The sequence below is a fragment of the Pistacia vera genome, unplaced genomic scaffold, assembly GCF_008641045.1.
Source record: "Pistacia vera cultivar Batoury unplaced genomic scaffold, PisVer_v2 Contig65, whole genome shotgun sequence".
NCBI lineage: Eukaryota > Viridiplantae > Streptophyta > Magnoliopsida > Sapindales > Anacardiaceae > Pistacia > Pistacia vera.
The window spans coordinates 993,309-1,007,069 of NW_022196501.1; the positions used below are offsets into that span (position 1 = coordinate 993,309).

The window sequence follows — 13,761 nt, forward strand, 5'->3', positions numbered from 1 at the left end:
TTGAGTAAGTTATGGCCAATTTACTACTGATTGTTCAGTGAAAATCGAGAAACAGAGGAAACTGAAATGTGTGTGATGATAAAAGGAATGGTTCAGCAGTGAGGATACAATTATCCAAATTAAGCTTATAATATACCAAATTAAAGCCCTGTATATCCAGTTTTAAAATTCAAACCTCTCACCAATTGGAGTTTTATTGAGTAAGTTATGGTCAATTTACTACTTACTCTTAAGTGGAAATTGAAATATGTGTGATGATAAAATGAATGATTCAGAAGTAGGGATGCAGTTATCAAAATTAAGTGCATAATATTCCAAATTAAAGCCCTATCTATCTAGTTTTTAAATATTCAAACCTCTCATCAATTGGAGTTTTATTGAGCAAGTTATGGTCAATTTACTACTGACTGTTCAGTGGAAACTGAAATGTGTGTGATGATAAACGGAATAGTTTGGCAGTGGGGCTACAGTTATCCAAATTAAGCGTATGATATATCAAATTAAAGCTCTATCTGTCTAGTTTCTAAAAATTCAAACCTCTCATCAATTGGATCTTTATTGAGCAAGTTATGGTCAATTTACTACTGACTATTTAGTGGAAATCAAAATGTATGTGATGATAAAAGGAATAGTTCGGCAGTGGGGCTACAGTTATCAAAATTAAGCCTATAATATATCAATTTAAAGCTCTGTCTGTCTACTTTTTAAATATGCAAATCTCTCATTAGTTGGATTTTTATTGAGTAAGTTATGGTCAATTTACTACTGACTATTTAGTCGAAGCCGAAATGTGTGTGATGATGAAAGGAATGGTTCGGCAATGGGGCTACAATTTTCCAAATTAAGCGTATCATATATCAAATTAAAGCACTGTCTATCTAGTTTTTAAAGATTCAATCCTTCCATCAATTGGATTTTTATTGAGCAAGTTATTGTTAATTTACTACTTATTGTTCAGTGGAAACTGAAATGCGTGTGATGATAAAATGAATGGTTTCCACCTATTAAGGGATTATTATATTAGGACTGATAAGAAATATTTCAAATAACACCTATTAATTTGAAAACGGAATTAGTCAAAATTAATTCATTTAACACATAGACTCGCACATCAGCAGGACATAAACAATTAATCATTCATATAACAAATTAAAATACACGGATGTTTATATAGAAAACATATTTAACACAAATGAACTGTTTCTACGAATGTAGATATGACACATAGTCACAGTTTGACTAACAATAGAATTATCCTCAATTTGATCTTAGTAAAGTACATGAACGTTTCCTTGATGAAAATAAACATAATAAAATTTAATCGATCTTTATGTTAAGATTGTTAAGGAACAATTATCCATTCGTATAACAACTGTTACCTGAAAATGAAATCAACAAAAGTTAATTAATCTTCATATTAAAATTGTTAATGAATACACTTACCGTTCGGCAAGACTAACACAATTAATCATTCAAATAGATTGACCGAACAAAAACAATCATTCAACCAAATAATAACCGTTAAAATAGTTGGGAGATATACTTATAATTTTGTATTAAAATATTTAAAGATATACTTACAATTCAGAAGAACAAATCAAAATGAGAACTCATTTGACAATGTCAATTGGACATCCTTCCTTTATTCCATGTCAATTCATGAATCTTTGACCTGTAAACGACAACAAAAACATAAATAAATAAAAAAATCATCGATTAACAAAATCATGAAGAACAGGCAGCTTAACATAAACTAACATGACCTATAAACAATTAATAAAAGACCAAACATATTGTTGACACCAATTAACATATTGTAATATTACACAACTGAGCATATGCCCCTTTTATAACCCCTTATTTAGACTTTTCAAATGCCAACACAATTAAATACAAATTTAATACGAAGAAAAGTTTGCAATGTCAATACAATGCACTTGTATAATTATTAATAAACATGTCTGCTTTTACCACCAATACAATGCACCTATGTAATCTAATCTTTATGTCTATTTATTTAGACTTTGGAATATCAATGGAGCAATTAATATTGTATACATCATCATCAATAAAATTCAACTACATGGCAATCATAAATCCAAAGTGTCACTATAGTTACACTTTTAGAATGTCAATACAATGCAACTATATAATTAGAGTATTATTATTAATTATTAATACAACCAATACAATGCACCTATATAATCCAATCTTTATGTCTATTTATTTAGACTTTGGAATATCAATGCAGCAATTAATATTGTCTACATCATCACTAATAAAATTCAACCACACGACAATCACAAATTTAAGATGTCATTATGGTTAGACTTGTAGAATGCTAATGTAATTCACCTATATTATTATTATTATTAATACAGATCTCATTTTTTTAATTGATTAATAATTATAGATGAAATAATAAATATTAATCTAACGTATCAAGATAGAATAATTTAATTAGCTCGTCAATCCAATATATCAAAATAGAGACATTTTAGAGCTTCTAAAATGTGTGAAAGTGTCTATCAACCTAAGTATTCAGCTTTATATATATATATNGAAACGAATAGAAGATCGTGTCTTGGAATCAACAAAGATAAATATCCTTGATGGAATTGTAAATGCAGTTACTGCATGGTCAATTAATGTGAAGCCACAGACAATTGCCAATTGTTTTAAGCATTGCAAAATTAGGACCTCCGATGTTGATAAATTACAAATTATGAATGAAGTGGATGAGGAGAATCAAAGAGTCAGTGTAGAATTGAGTGATCAGATTCGGCAACTTCACTATACTAATTGAATAGATATTAATATCTTCCTTAATCATCCATATAAGTAACAAGTCATATATGCTTTAACTAAAGAATAAATCATTGCTACAATTAGACAAGAAGAGAAATGAAATAATAATAAGGTTGATAGTATGGAAATACAAAAAGTTTCTTACTAAGAAGCTCTAAACATGTTTGAGAAGTTAGAAATATTTTAATTTCAACAAAAAAATGTCAATGCTAGGGAGTAATGTACCTGCAAGTTAAAAGATGTGATAACACCTAAAAAACAAATCATTGTCCTAAACAACTTTAGATAAATATTTTTATTTCATCTTAAAACTTTAATGTAAAATAACATATATTTTTTTACAATATACAGATAATTAATATTATGTGGAGGCAACTTTTCTTAAGATGAGAATTAAAAATATTATAATTTATTACACTATAAAGTTTATTCTTATTTATAACTATCATAAATTAGGAATATAATTTTTTAATAATCACGTAAAGTTTATCGATATATGGAGTATCATGTTGAGAGGTTTTATTGTATATGCTAAACTAATTTCCTTATTATTATTTTTTTCTATATATTTCTCTTTCCAGTTCCACTTGAAAACAACTCTACGGACTTATATCAAGAGTTCAAGACCAAGACACCTAGCATCGGGCTCCTTCAATCTTCAACTGTCACCTCCAACAAAATTTGCATTTCTGGTTCTCCCTCTTCCTCCTCCCTTCTTCTTCATCAAAGTTTTATCTTCATTTTTCAGTTTTTTCAAAGACTTACTATTTATTTGTCTTCGTTATACATTTTAAACCTGCTGTCTCTTAGATTCATTCATTATAATGACCAGCCATGAAAACCCACCACAACAAACCAATCAATTTCACTCTTTTACCTCAAAGTTCAAACCGTTATTCATCTTATATTCATCATCCATTCTCATTCTCTTGCTTGCAATCTCTTTCACTTTCACCAAAACTAGCTTTTACAAAATCCCCCCCTTTAAATCACACTTCATTCTACACCCCCCTTTTTTTCAATCACTTTTAGGGTTTTTTCACCGAACCCAGAAGCCAAATGATCCAAATCTCATTTCCAAGCCATCTCATTGTGTTCTATGGATGGCTCCATTTCTTTCAGGTGGTGGGTATAGTTCAGAATCTTGGTCTTATATATTAGCCCTTAAGGAACATGTGAAGAACCCTAGGTTTAGATTGGCTATTGACCAACATGGTGATTTAGAATCTTTAGAATTCTGGGAGGGCTTGCCTCAAGATGTCAAGAAATTGGCGTTTGAGCTTTATAATACAGAATGTCTGATGAATGAAACTATTGTTGTTTGTCATAGTGAGCCTGGTGCTTGGTACCCACCATTGTTTCAAACCCTTCCTTGTCCACCAACTGGTTACAAAGATTTCAAGTTGGTAATTGGTAGAACAATGTTTGAAACTGATAGGGTGAATCTTGAGCATGTAAAGCGGTGTAATCGGATGGATTTTGTTTGGGTTCCTACTGATTTTCATGTTTCTACTTTTGTACAAAGTGGGGTTGATCCTTCTAAGGTTGTAAAAATTGTGCAGCCTATTGATGTTAATTTCTTTGATCCCCTTAAGTATGAGCCATTAGATCTTGCCTCAAAAGGAAAATTGGTTTTAGGTACAAGAGAAACGGATTCGAGTGCTAAGGAGTTTGTGTTCTTAAGTGTGTTTAAGTGGGAGTATAGGAAAGGATGGGATGTGTTGTTGAAAGCATACTTGGAAGAATTTTCTAACGCTGATGGGGTTGCTTTGTATTTGCTAACAAATGCATATCATTCTGATAAAAATTTTGGTAGCAAGATTGATAAGTTTGTAAGGGATTCTGATATGGCAAAACCAGTTGAGGGTTGGGCTCCAATATATGTGATTGATAACCACATTGCTCAGCTTGTTTTGCCACGTGTTTATAAGGCAGCTGATGCGTTTGTTCTATCATCAAGAGGAGAAGGGTGGGGAAGGCCTCTTGTCGAAGCAATGGCAATGTCTTTGCCGGTCATTGCAACGAACTGGTCTGGACCGACTGAGTATTTGACGGAGGAGAACAGCTATCCGTTGCAAGTTGATAGAATGAGTGAAGTAACGGAAGGGCCATTTAAAGGGCATCTTTGGGCAGAACCGTCTGTTGATAAGCTGAAAACTCTTATGAGACAAGTGACGAGTAATGTTGGTGAAGCCAGTGCCAAAGGGAGAAAGGCGAGAGAGGACATGATCAGAAGGTTTTCTCCTGAGATTGTTGCGGGGATTGTCAGAGATCATATATACAATTTCCTTGACCAGGAAGCATAGAGAGTAAATTTTTAATCAATTTTGTTACTTAAAACTTTTTGTTTAGCAACTTGTACAAAACTCAAGACTATATGTGGATTGTATATAGGTTGGTAGAGTGGCTTGACTTGAAGAGCCAGTCCCAAGCTGCTTACAAATGTGATTTGGTTGATATATTGATTGTATCATGTAGATTCTAGCATTTTTGTCAGGTATATTATCATAGATTATGTTAAGACAACATGAATCAGATGAATTACATTGGTGAAAAAAAATGACTTAATTTGAGAACAGTTTGAGTGCTTATATTTATATAACACTTCGTGCTCATTCTTTATGTTTTATGTTGAAAAATCACTTGATTTATGACATAGAACATGAGATTTGTAGCAAAGAACATTATAATTGTAATATCAAATATTAATGAGTTAACGACTTTTTCCCACCCAAATAATAGTTTAATGACACTTTCTTACCTACAGACTTTTAAAGTATTACTATCCTATTAAAAAAAACACACTTTCCAATTCGACAGCAAACAAAGAGCAAATTTGTTCCATACTATTGGGGTTTTTGAAGGGGGAAGGCCGGTGAATCTTTTAGTGATGAAAGGTTGAATTTTTATGATTGTGATTGGTCGAAATTTGACTTGAATGGGCGGTTGTGAAACCCTAATTGCCAACAATTGATGGGGTCGACTGGAGTAAGGTTTGCGAGGTTTTGGTGAGTGATGATCGGGAAAGAAAATGAAGATGGTTTGGGGGTCGCAATGATGCCAGAATCTATCAGCTATGGGCGAGAGGTGGGAAAGTCTCATTAAAATGTGTAATTTAGGTGGAAAAGTAATATTTTTAAGGTCTGTAGGTGAGAAAATATCACTAACCCTTTATTTGGGTAGAGAAAAGTCGTTTACTCAATATTAATTGCAAGGTCGGCTCAAGGGGTAGGCAAGTGAGGCACCTACCTAGGGCAGGGGTGGGATAAATAATCCGAAAACCGAACCGAAAATTAGGTTTTTTTCAAAACCGGTTCGGTTTTCGGTTTGTAGAATTCAAAAAACCAAAAAACTGGTTCGGTTTGAAAATTATTTCAAACCGGTTTTACTTTTACCCTAACTATAAAAGCAAAAAAAAAATTTGGCTCCTCTCTATTTCTCTTCACACACAATTTAAACTCTTCTCCCTCCGCGACTCAGCCTCCAAATCTTAGTTAAATCTCCCTATTCCACACCGTGAGCTCAGAGCTATTCCGTCCACACAGTGAGCTGCTCCATCCACACCGTGAGCTACTGCATCCACTCTCCAGCGATCTTCACAATCCACCGTGAGCAAACCCACCGTGAGCAGACCCACCGTGAGAAGACTCCACCGTGAGCAGAGCCACCCTGAAGAGACTCCACCCTGAGCAAACTCCATCGTGAGCAGACTCTTGATTTTTACGTATTCTTTGTTTGTTATTTTGTTAATCTTGTTTTGCTTTCTGGGTTTGTTTTAGTGAAGGAAGGTAATGTTGTGGCTGCTGTTTGTGCTGTTTTGGCCTTTAGGATACTTTGCACTTGTTAGAAGGAATTGTGGTGATGGTGGTGTGGCGTGAAGGAAATTAGGGGTTTTTGTTTGTTGATTTTGGGATTTTGTGAGATGGTTTTCTGAAAATTTTGTTGTTAGATTAGGTTTTGGTAAAGTTAACCCTACACTACATTTGAAGAGATTAAGGCTGTTAAATATGGATTAGAGATGTAAAGCCGATAGTTAAGGAGCTTATATAACAAATATTATTAATAATCCTTTAATTTTACATTTTCGACGTATTTTGTTACTAATTTTACTTGTTTCTGATTTCTGAAACCGATGGATGGTCCTCACTATGTAGCAATCCAATGGTCTCTAATTTTCACAAGCCTGGTAACATTATGAAGATTGTCTCTGCCTTTCTTGACACTTCAAGTCAAAGCCAAGTTTCTTCTTGAGAGAACGTTAATGTTGTCCACCAAATAATCAAATACAAAGCTTTTGTATAATGTTGATTTTATGAAATTATATATAAAATAATAAATATTCGAATTTAGGGACTTAAATGAAAAATTAAAGAATTTTAAGGATTAAAGGATAATTAGAAAACCGGTTTGAAAACCGGTTTACCGGTAACCGAACCGAAAATTCGGTTCGGTTTATATTCGGTTTTTAACCGAAACCAGTTCGGTTTTCGGTTTTGATAATCCGGTTCAGTTAACTGGATTATCCCACCCCTAACCTAGGGCCCAGTCCAAATTTTTTATAAATTTTTTTTTTTTTAATATATTACAAAAATGAAAGCGGTGTATAATTTTTTATCTAGGCCAAGGGGCCTAAAAAAAAATGGCGAAAAAGACCAAATTTATTATAAACTTTTTATATATATTCCCAACCAAAGTTTGACGAAATAGTAAGGTTGTACCTCTAGTTTCATATATTTAATTTACACCCCTAAATTAACACATTGAATTTCTTTTAACAATGAAAGGCTAAAATAGTCATTTACATGTCTCAAATTACCCACCCCTAATTTCATCCCAAAATTCGACATTCACGTAAATGATCTCCACCCCTCTTCCATCGCAAGACATTTTGAGCTGATTCCGATTGATTTTCTCACCAAAATCGACCAGAATTATCACTTTATCATTCCCCAAGTATTTTCCTAACCTTGATAACCCTCGATTTGGCCAATTTTTTACGAATCTCACAACCCAACTCCACAAGGTGCAACAACCCTTTTTGGCCTTTTCGGCATGTACTCGACGTTGTTGGTCTTCCCCGACACCACCATCTTCCTCCCCTCAACCCTCTCACCAAAACCCCTATCATACCTAATTTGTTTACTTCGTCAATCGCCAGGCATCGATACCTTTTGAGCCGCGACTTCTCAAGCCTTTTCCAGCCAATCCTGGCATTGAAAATTACACATTTCACCACCCATCGCTTCTCCAACATTTGCTTTCCAAAACCCCCTACCAACCTGACCCTGTTAGTCTGCCGTCTACCTCTTCTAGTGATTTTGCATCTTAAAAGGCCAAAAAAAAAAAAAAAAAATTGAATTAATTTTTTTAATATATGCTTATATTTTTAGAAGGCCCCCAAAATAATTCTTACCTAAGGTTACAAATGTTCTTAAGACAGTACTGATTAATTGTGACATAGAATGCAAACAAATTACTCAATTAAAATTCTTTGCTTGCTAATTATTTTAATAAAACATATCATGAAGAAAAAGGAAAATAGAAAACTGTAAACATCTTTCGATTAAGTTAAACAAGCAATTGAAATTTGGAGTCAAAAAATCCTGCATTCTCTACATATTTGGATGACAAACATGAAAAGATAAAAAATCATTACAAAGTTAATTTTTTTCGTTGTTTTATTCGTTCGGTGAATCACAAGGATATCATATCATTATTCGTTACAAGTTGTAAAATGCAGGTGATATCCAATATACACATTACCCGGCAAAAAGTCATGGTTCTGTAAATTATTATGACCACGTATGAAATGATAATAGCATTGCAAAAAACTTTACACATAATATTATTGAAGATAAGGAGTGAAAACTGTAAAAACTTCCTTATAAACAGGCTTCTTGAAATCAACGGCCTGCAATGAAACCAAAGCAGGCAAAAATTAGAGATCAACACAAGGAAAAAATTAAAACTTGTTCTTGTAAAAACTAATGCGGGGAAAGGCATACTGACTTGCTCAATTACTTGTTCAGGTGACATCCATGACCACTGCCCGAACTCGGGTTTCTCAGTCCCATCACCCAGAAGATTGATCTCTTCCTCCTTCCCAGTGAACTTAAGAAGAAACCTGTATTTTTGCATTTGTACGTATAAAATGAAAATAAAAGAAATGTAGACTGGATGGCACGTTAAAATTAAAAAACATCATCGATTCAAGGAAGCTAAGGCAGAAATAGGTAAGTGTTAGAAACCCCAAACTTCACCTGCAAAAGGTCACTCACAAACAACCACCCAAACCACTCTGAAACTCCAATAGTCAATAACCCAGAAATTCCAGTCACACCAGAACAGTTTCATCACTTCAAAACAATTAAAGAACACAAGCAATACTGAATAACCTCAATTTATATATAGAATAGCAACTCTGTGACAACACTACTCCAATAACAGTTCATCTACAACTACAATTCAGCATAACAGAAGATAAACATAACAGTTCATCTACAACTACAATTCAGCATAACAGAAGATAAGCATAACAGTTCATCTACAACTACAATTCATCACTTGCCACTTGTCACTCTCTCATAAACCTAATACCGCCCACACACTCACGCATACAGCCTGACAATTAGTCCCTCATCCTTTTTTTACACCTTTATTTTTCCTCCCATACACTAATGTGTTGTTGGTCTCATCAATAAGCATGCATATTAACCTCTGCCAAAAATAATCATGAAAAGTATAGGCACAAATCCACTTATTTCTACTTTCTAATATTACCCAACCTAAACCTAATTGAACCAGAGCCTAGTTTGCATATGATTACCGATTAAAAAGCACAGCACCATGTTAAATGAGTCTGCCAATTAAAAGCTGGGCTAGGCAGCGAATATTGAAGCAGTACAATGTTATATGATCACTTCCTCAATCTTTCTTTCTAGTAAATGAAAGGCACTTGAAAAGTGGGTAGTAATTTCGTATTTTTTAAGTCAACCTTCCAATATGGCCGTGTTTCTGGTCCAACCAGTATATATAACACATCTAAGGGCCAAACCAAGTTACCTACCACTTCTGTGCTTGACCTTTCCAGTCAGATCCCCATTGATGTTTAAGTTTTTCCCTGACGTCAGGAGGGAAATCATAAGTCAACCAATGAGGTGTCTGCATTCATATTTGAAATATTTGAATTAGCAATTGGCAAAAATTATTAACTTAAATACAATATGCAAGACCACATAACAAATACACAATTGTGACAAAGCCTCAACTAACATAGGTGGCACTAATTTTCCGGGCACACAAACACACATAGAACATAGAGAGCCATATGTATAACTTTGGGTATGATCTTTAGAATTGAACACGTTAGAGGATCACATATTTAATTTTGGCCCAAAAAAAAAAAAAAAAAAAAAGACACTGCATTGATAAAGAACAAAAGTTAAATTCAGGAAATCCCGGGGAATTAAAATAAAATGAAAGATATCAGGATCTGAAGGTATCACAATCAAAGCACATAAACAAACTGCCAATGATAAAGTAGAATGGTTGGTTGAATTCCAGATATTGTGTAGACGAAGAAAATGAAACAACAAATGATGTAATATGCACCTAAATCAGAAAATTGACAACATTAAAACTTGCACCATTATTAAACTGCATAAAAACAGTGATAAAAGAAGCAAACAGATAGACATACTTAAGTAACACAGCAGTAAACCTGCATCCATGGCAATAGAGCAATTGCATGATCTATCGTAAAAACCACAAAATTATAGTCAATAGAGTCAAAACCAAAATTTCAATTAGGGATTGAATGGTAAACATCTATCTATTTGCAAACAGCCTTCCAGTTCTTAAATACAGTCCACTACAACATGTTTCAAAATTCTGTAAGACCACCCTGAGGTTCTGAAATCCGTTAAAACACTTCCCTACAAATTCTCTCAAATCATTTAAGTTACTATTTGACATAGCTTGACCATTAAATGCACATTTATGAAATAAAGTAACAGAAAAACAACAGCAAGACAGCTTTGACCAAACATCATCACAAGAATTACAGATTGAAAAGAATAAGGAGTTGCTTTTGTTCAATGGTTTTCTCTTAATAACATTGACCTGTCATTTATTTCTTAAAACATTCTATTTATATTTATCTCTTAATAGAAAAATTGTCTAAACATTGTTTTTTCACATGTTTTTTTAGTCCATAATTGCAACAAAACATGAAGACTAAATAGTCAACTTTGATCACTTCAAGAAAATAAGGACAAAACGAAAATTTCAATAGTAAATTTTAAGTCAGATAATTATTAAGAGAGGGCAGCATTCAAGGAATTTGACAATCTTGTTAGGTGAGCATATTTACACTAAACATAAGAATGTTTATGAAATAATATTGAAAATCTTTGCAAATATTTAATCAAGCTGCCCTGAAAGCTATAATGAACGAGAAAGAACAATAAGTAAAGCCAAACCTCAGCAAGAACTTCTGCTGAGCTGATTCCAGTTTCTTCTCTTAATTCTCGAATGGCTGCAACTTTTGGATCTTCACCCTCATCAATGCCACCCTGTTCAACAAGTTAAGTAGTATTGAGATGCCACCAGATGTAATATAAAAGCAGTGCATTGTCCAAAAGGAAAACTGAAGACACCGTTACCAGCTTGAATTCAACTTTAATATACAGCAAAATCTAGCTCTCTTACAATAAATCCAAGATCAGGATCTGTTTAAGTGTGTATGAAACTGCTAAAAAATACAGCTATAAGTAATGACCCTCAAAGGTTCACTCTCCATTTTATCAACATAAAAACATCCATGATCCATAAATTGTAAAATGAATTAAGGAACATATGTTGGTAACGTAACTATGACTTGATACAATTACACATTTACCAAATAATTGGAGTAATTCACTACACACAGTCCAAAATTTCTTATAACTTGCTGTTAAAAATGTTTTTTTAATATGTTCATACCAAATCAAAAACATCACCAAATTTCAGTAATGTCACTGGAAACCTAGTTTGGAAATATCAAACATTACACTTGTAATTTGGAATGCCACATTACGTGGAATATAACATTACAATTAAGAGTAATGCTAGCCTTACTCCCCCTTCTTACTCCTTTCTCTTACTCACTCATGTTAATCTCCCTTCTTACTCCCTTCTCTCTCTTCTTACACCCACCTACCACATGAGTGAGTAAGAGAAAGGAGTAGGAAGGGGCAGTAAAGCTAGCATTATTCTACAATTAAAACTTTCAATGTTTCCAGAAACCTGGTTCCAAAACCGTCACCGAGATTTCACTTAGTGCCTTTCCAGTATTAGGCAAGATTGTATTAACACTCAAAATTTATACCCTAGTAACAAGTAATAACATTCAGTATCGATACACCACCGCTTTATCCGATCCTTGGCAGCAGTTGAATTGGCACTGCCCTCTTATGTCAATCCAAGAGTTGCTAAAGACACATACCCAGATATTTTACAATTTCTCAAAAGTAATAACTGATGATTTGGACTTGAACCCACAGCCACATTTCTTCCAAGGTAGCTAAAAATCTATATGTTTTCCAGGAAAACTCAAGTATGCGTACCTAAACCCAAACAACTTCATACTTATCCAATAGTTTTAATTTCAGTATCATAAAATGACCCTCTAGTGAAAACTTACCTGGGGCATTTGCCAGGAATCGGGTATATCGAGTCTTGAAGCAGCAAAAATCTGAAATTTTTTACACAAAATGAACATCATATTATTATTAAATTAATAGAGAGAAAAAATAAACACAAATAATTCAGAATTCCGCGATAGAGATGATTATTAAACCTTTTTGGAAGAATTAATGAGACAGATTCCGACATTTCTTCGATAACCTTCAGAAGGGGCGTCCATTGATGAATGAACGAGCGGGAAGTTGGAAAATTTGGAGAGATTAGAATGGTATTTTGGGAATGTAAGATTAGGATTGGAGCGATTCAGAAGAGAAATACAGGAACGATTAACTGGGGAATTTAAGAAGATGGACCGGCTTAAAGTCCTTGCCATGCTTTCTTTCCATTTTCTTTGACATTGATAGTTTATACGAAAATATTAAATAATTTAGGATGCGTTTGTCACATTATTTCTACCCGTATTTCCAATCCAAGATACTATTTGGTACATTATTTGAGAAATATTAGTATATTTTTTTAATTATTTTTAGACCCTTTGAGTTTATTAATTTCATAAATACCTCCAACAAAAAGTTTAAAAATTAACAAAAATACCCCTACCCACCCATACTTGTCAGATTTCAGCAACCACCATCGGTGATAGCTAGAATCTGTCACAATGGTGAATTAATGACCGGAACTGGCCGTTAATTCACTGATCTGGCCGAAAAAGGCCATATCGACGCCCTATCCGCTAGATCCGACTGGTTTGCGTCGTAACACCATTTTCCAGCCAGATTCCGGTGGTGGTTGTAGGAATCTAGCACTGTGATGGGTGGGGGTATTTTTGTCATTTTACAAAAATTTTATATATTGGGGTGTTTAGTTAAATTAGCAAACCTAGGGGTTTTTTTATAAATTTTTAAATTTTACCTCGTAATACTCCCTTATTCAACTACCCAATATTATTTCCAAAATCCTATCCAAAATAATAAAATAAACGGACCCGAATCTAAAGATGGACCAAATGGGCCGGGTTAGGCGTAATCCGGCCTGCTTCAACCCGGATTCAACCCGGTCGTATAAAAGGCGGGCCGAGTATACCCCGCCAATGGGTTGGGCCTTTATGGGCCACCAACCCGACTACCCGACAGTTTTTTTTTTTCAAACCCGTCCAACTTGGGTTGGAAAAAAAAATTAAATATTTTTTTGGGCAAAAACCCATTTTACCCTTCAAATATAGCCGTTTTATAATAGTTGGAAAGGTTTTTTTGGTCATTTTTATAAATA

At 33.8% G+C, this 13,761-nt stretch overlaps 2 protein-coding genes across 2 annotated transcripts; one reads left to right on the plus strand and one right to left on the minus strand.

Annotated features, from left to right (window-relative positions):
- The first annotated feature begins 3,420 nt into the window (after positions 1-3,420).
- On the plus strand, positions 3,421-5,114 carry LOC116111762. Its single transcript, XM_031397902.1, has one exon. The coding sequence runs from the start codon at positions 3,633-3,635 to the stop codon at positions 5,112-5,114; it is 1,482 nt and encodes a 493-aa protein (XP_031253762.1). The 5' UTR covers positions 3,421-3,632.
- A 3,524-nt stretch (positions 5,115-8,638) lies between these two features.
- LOC116111763 (nudix hydrolase 26, chloroplastic-like) lies at positions 8,639-12,865 on the minus strand. Its single transcript, XM_031397904.1, has 6 exons — positions 12,647-12,865; positions 12,491-12,541; positions 11,289-11,381; positions 9,875-9,969; positions 8,818-8,932; positions 8,639-8,719 (listed from the first exon to the last, which is right to left on the minus strand). Exons 1-6 carry the CDS (start codon positions 12,863-12,865, stop codon positions 8,654-8,656), a joined length of 639 nt encoding a protein of 212 aa, XP_031253764.1. The 3' UTR covers positions 8,639-8,653.
- Between the last annotated feature and the right edge of the window lie 896 nt (positions 12,866-13,761).

What these genes read in the sequence shown, in the direction of transcription:
- LOC116111762 (XM_031397902.1), top strand. Translation starts at nt 3,633, where the DNA reads ATGACCAGCCATGAAAACCCACCACAACAAACCAATCAATTTCACTCT.
- LOC116111763 (XM_031397904.1), bottom strand. Translation starts at nt 12,865, where the DNA reads ATGGCAAGGACTTTAAGCCGGTCCATCTTCTTAAATTCCCCAGTTAAT. An exon ending in ATTCCTGGCAAATGCCCCAG is followed by an intron (nt 11,382 to 12,490) that starts GTAAGTTTTCAC and finishes CTTGTTGAACAG; the next exon opens with GGTGGCATTGATGAGGGTGA. An exon ending in CTGAACAAGTAATTGAGCAA is followed by an intron (nt 8,720 to 8,817) that starts GTCAGTATGCCT and finishes GTTTCATTGCAG; the next exon opens with GCCGTTGATTTCAAGAAGCC.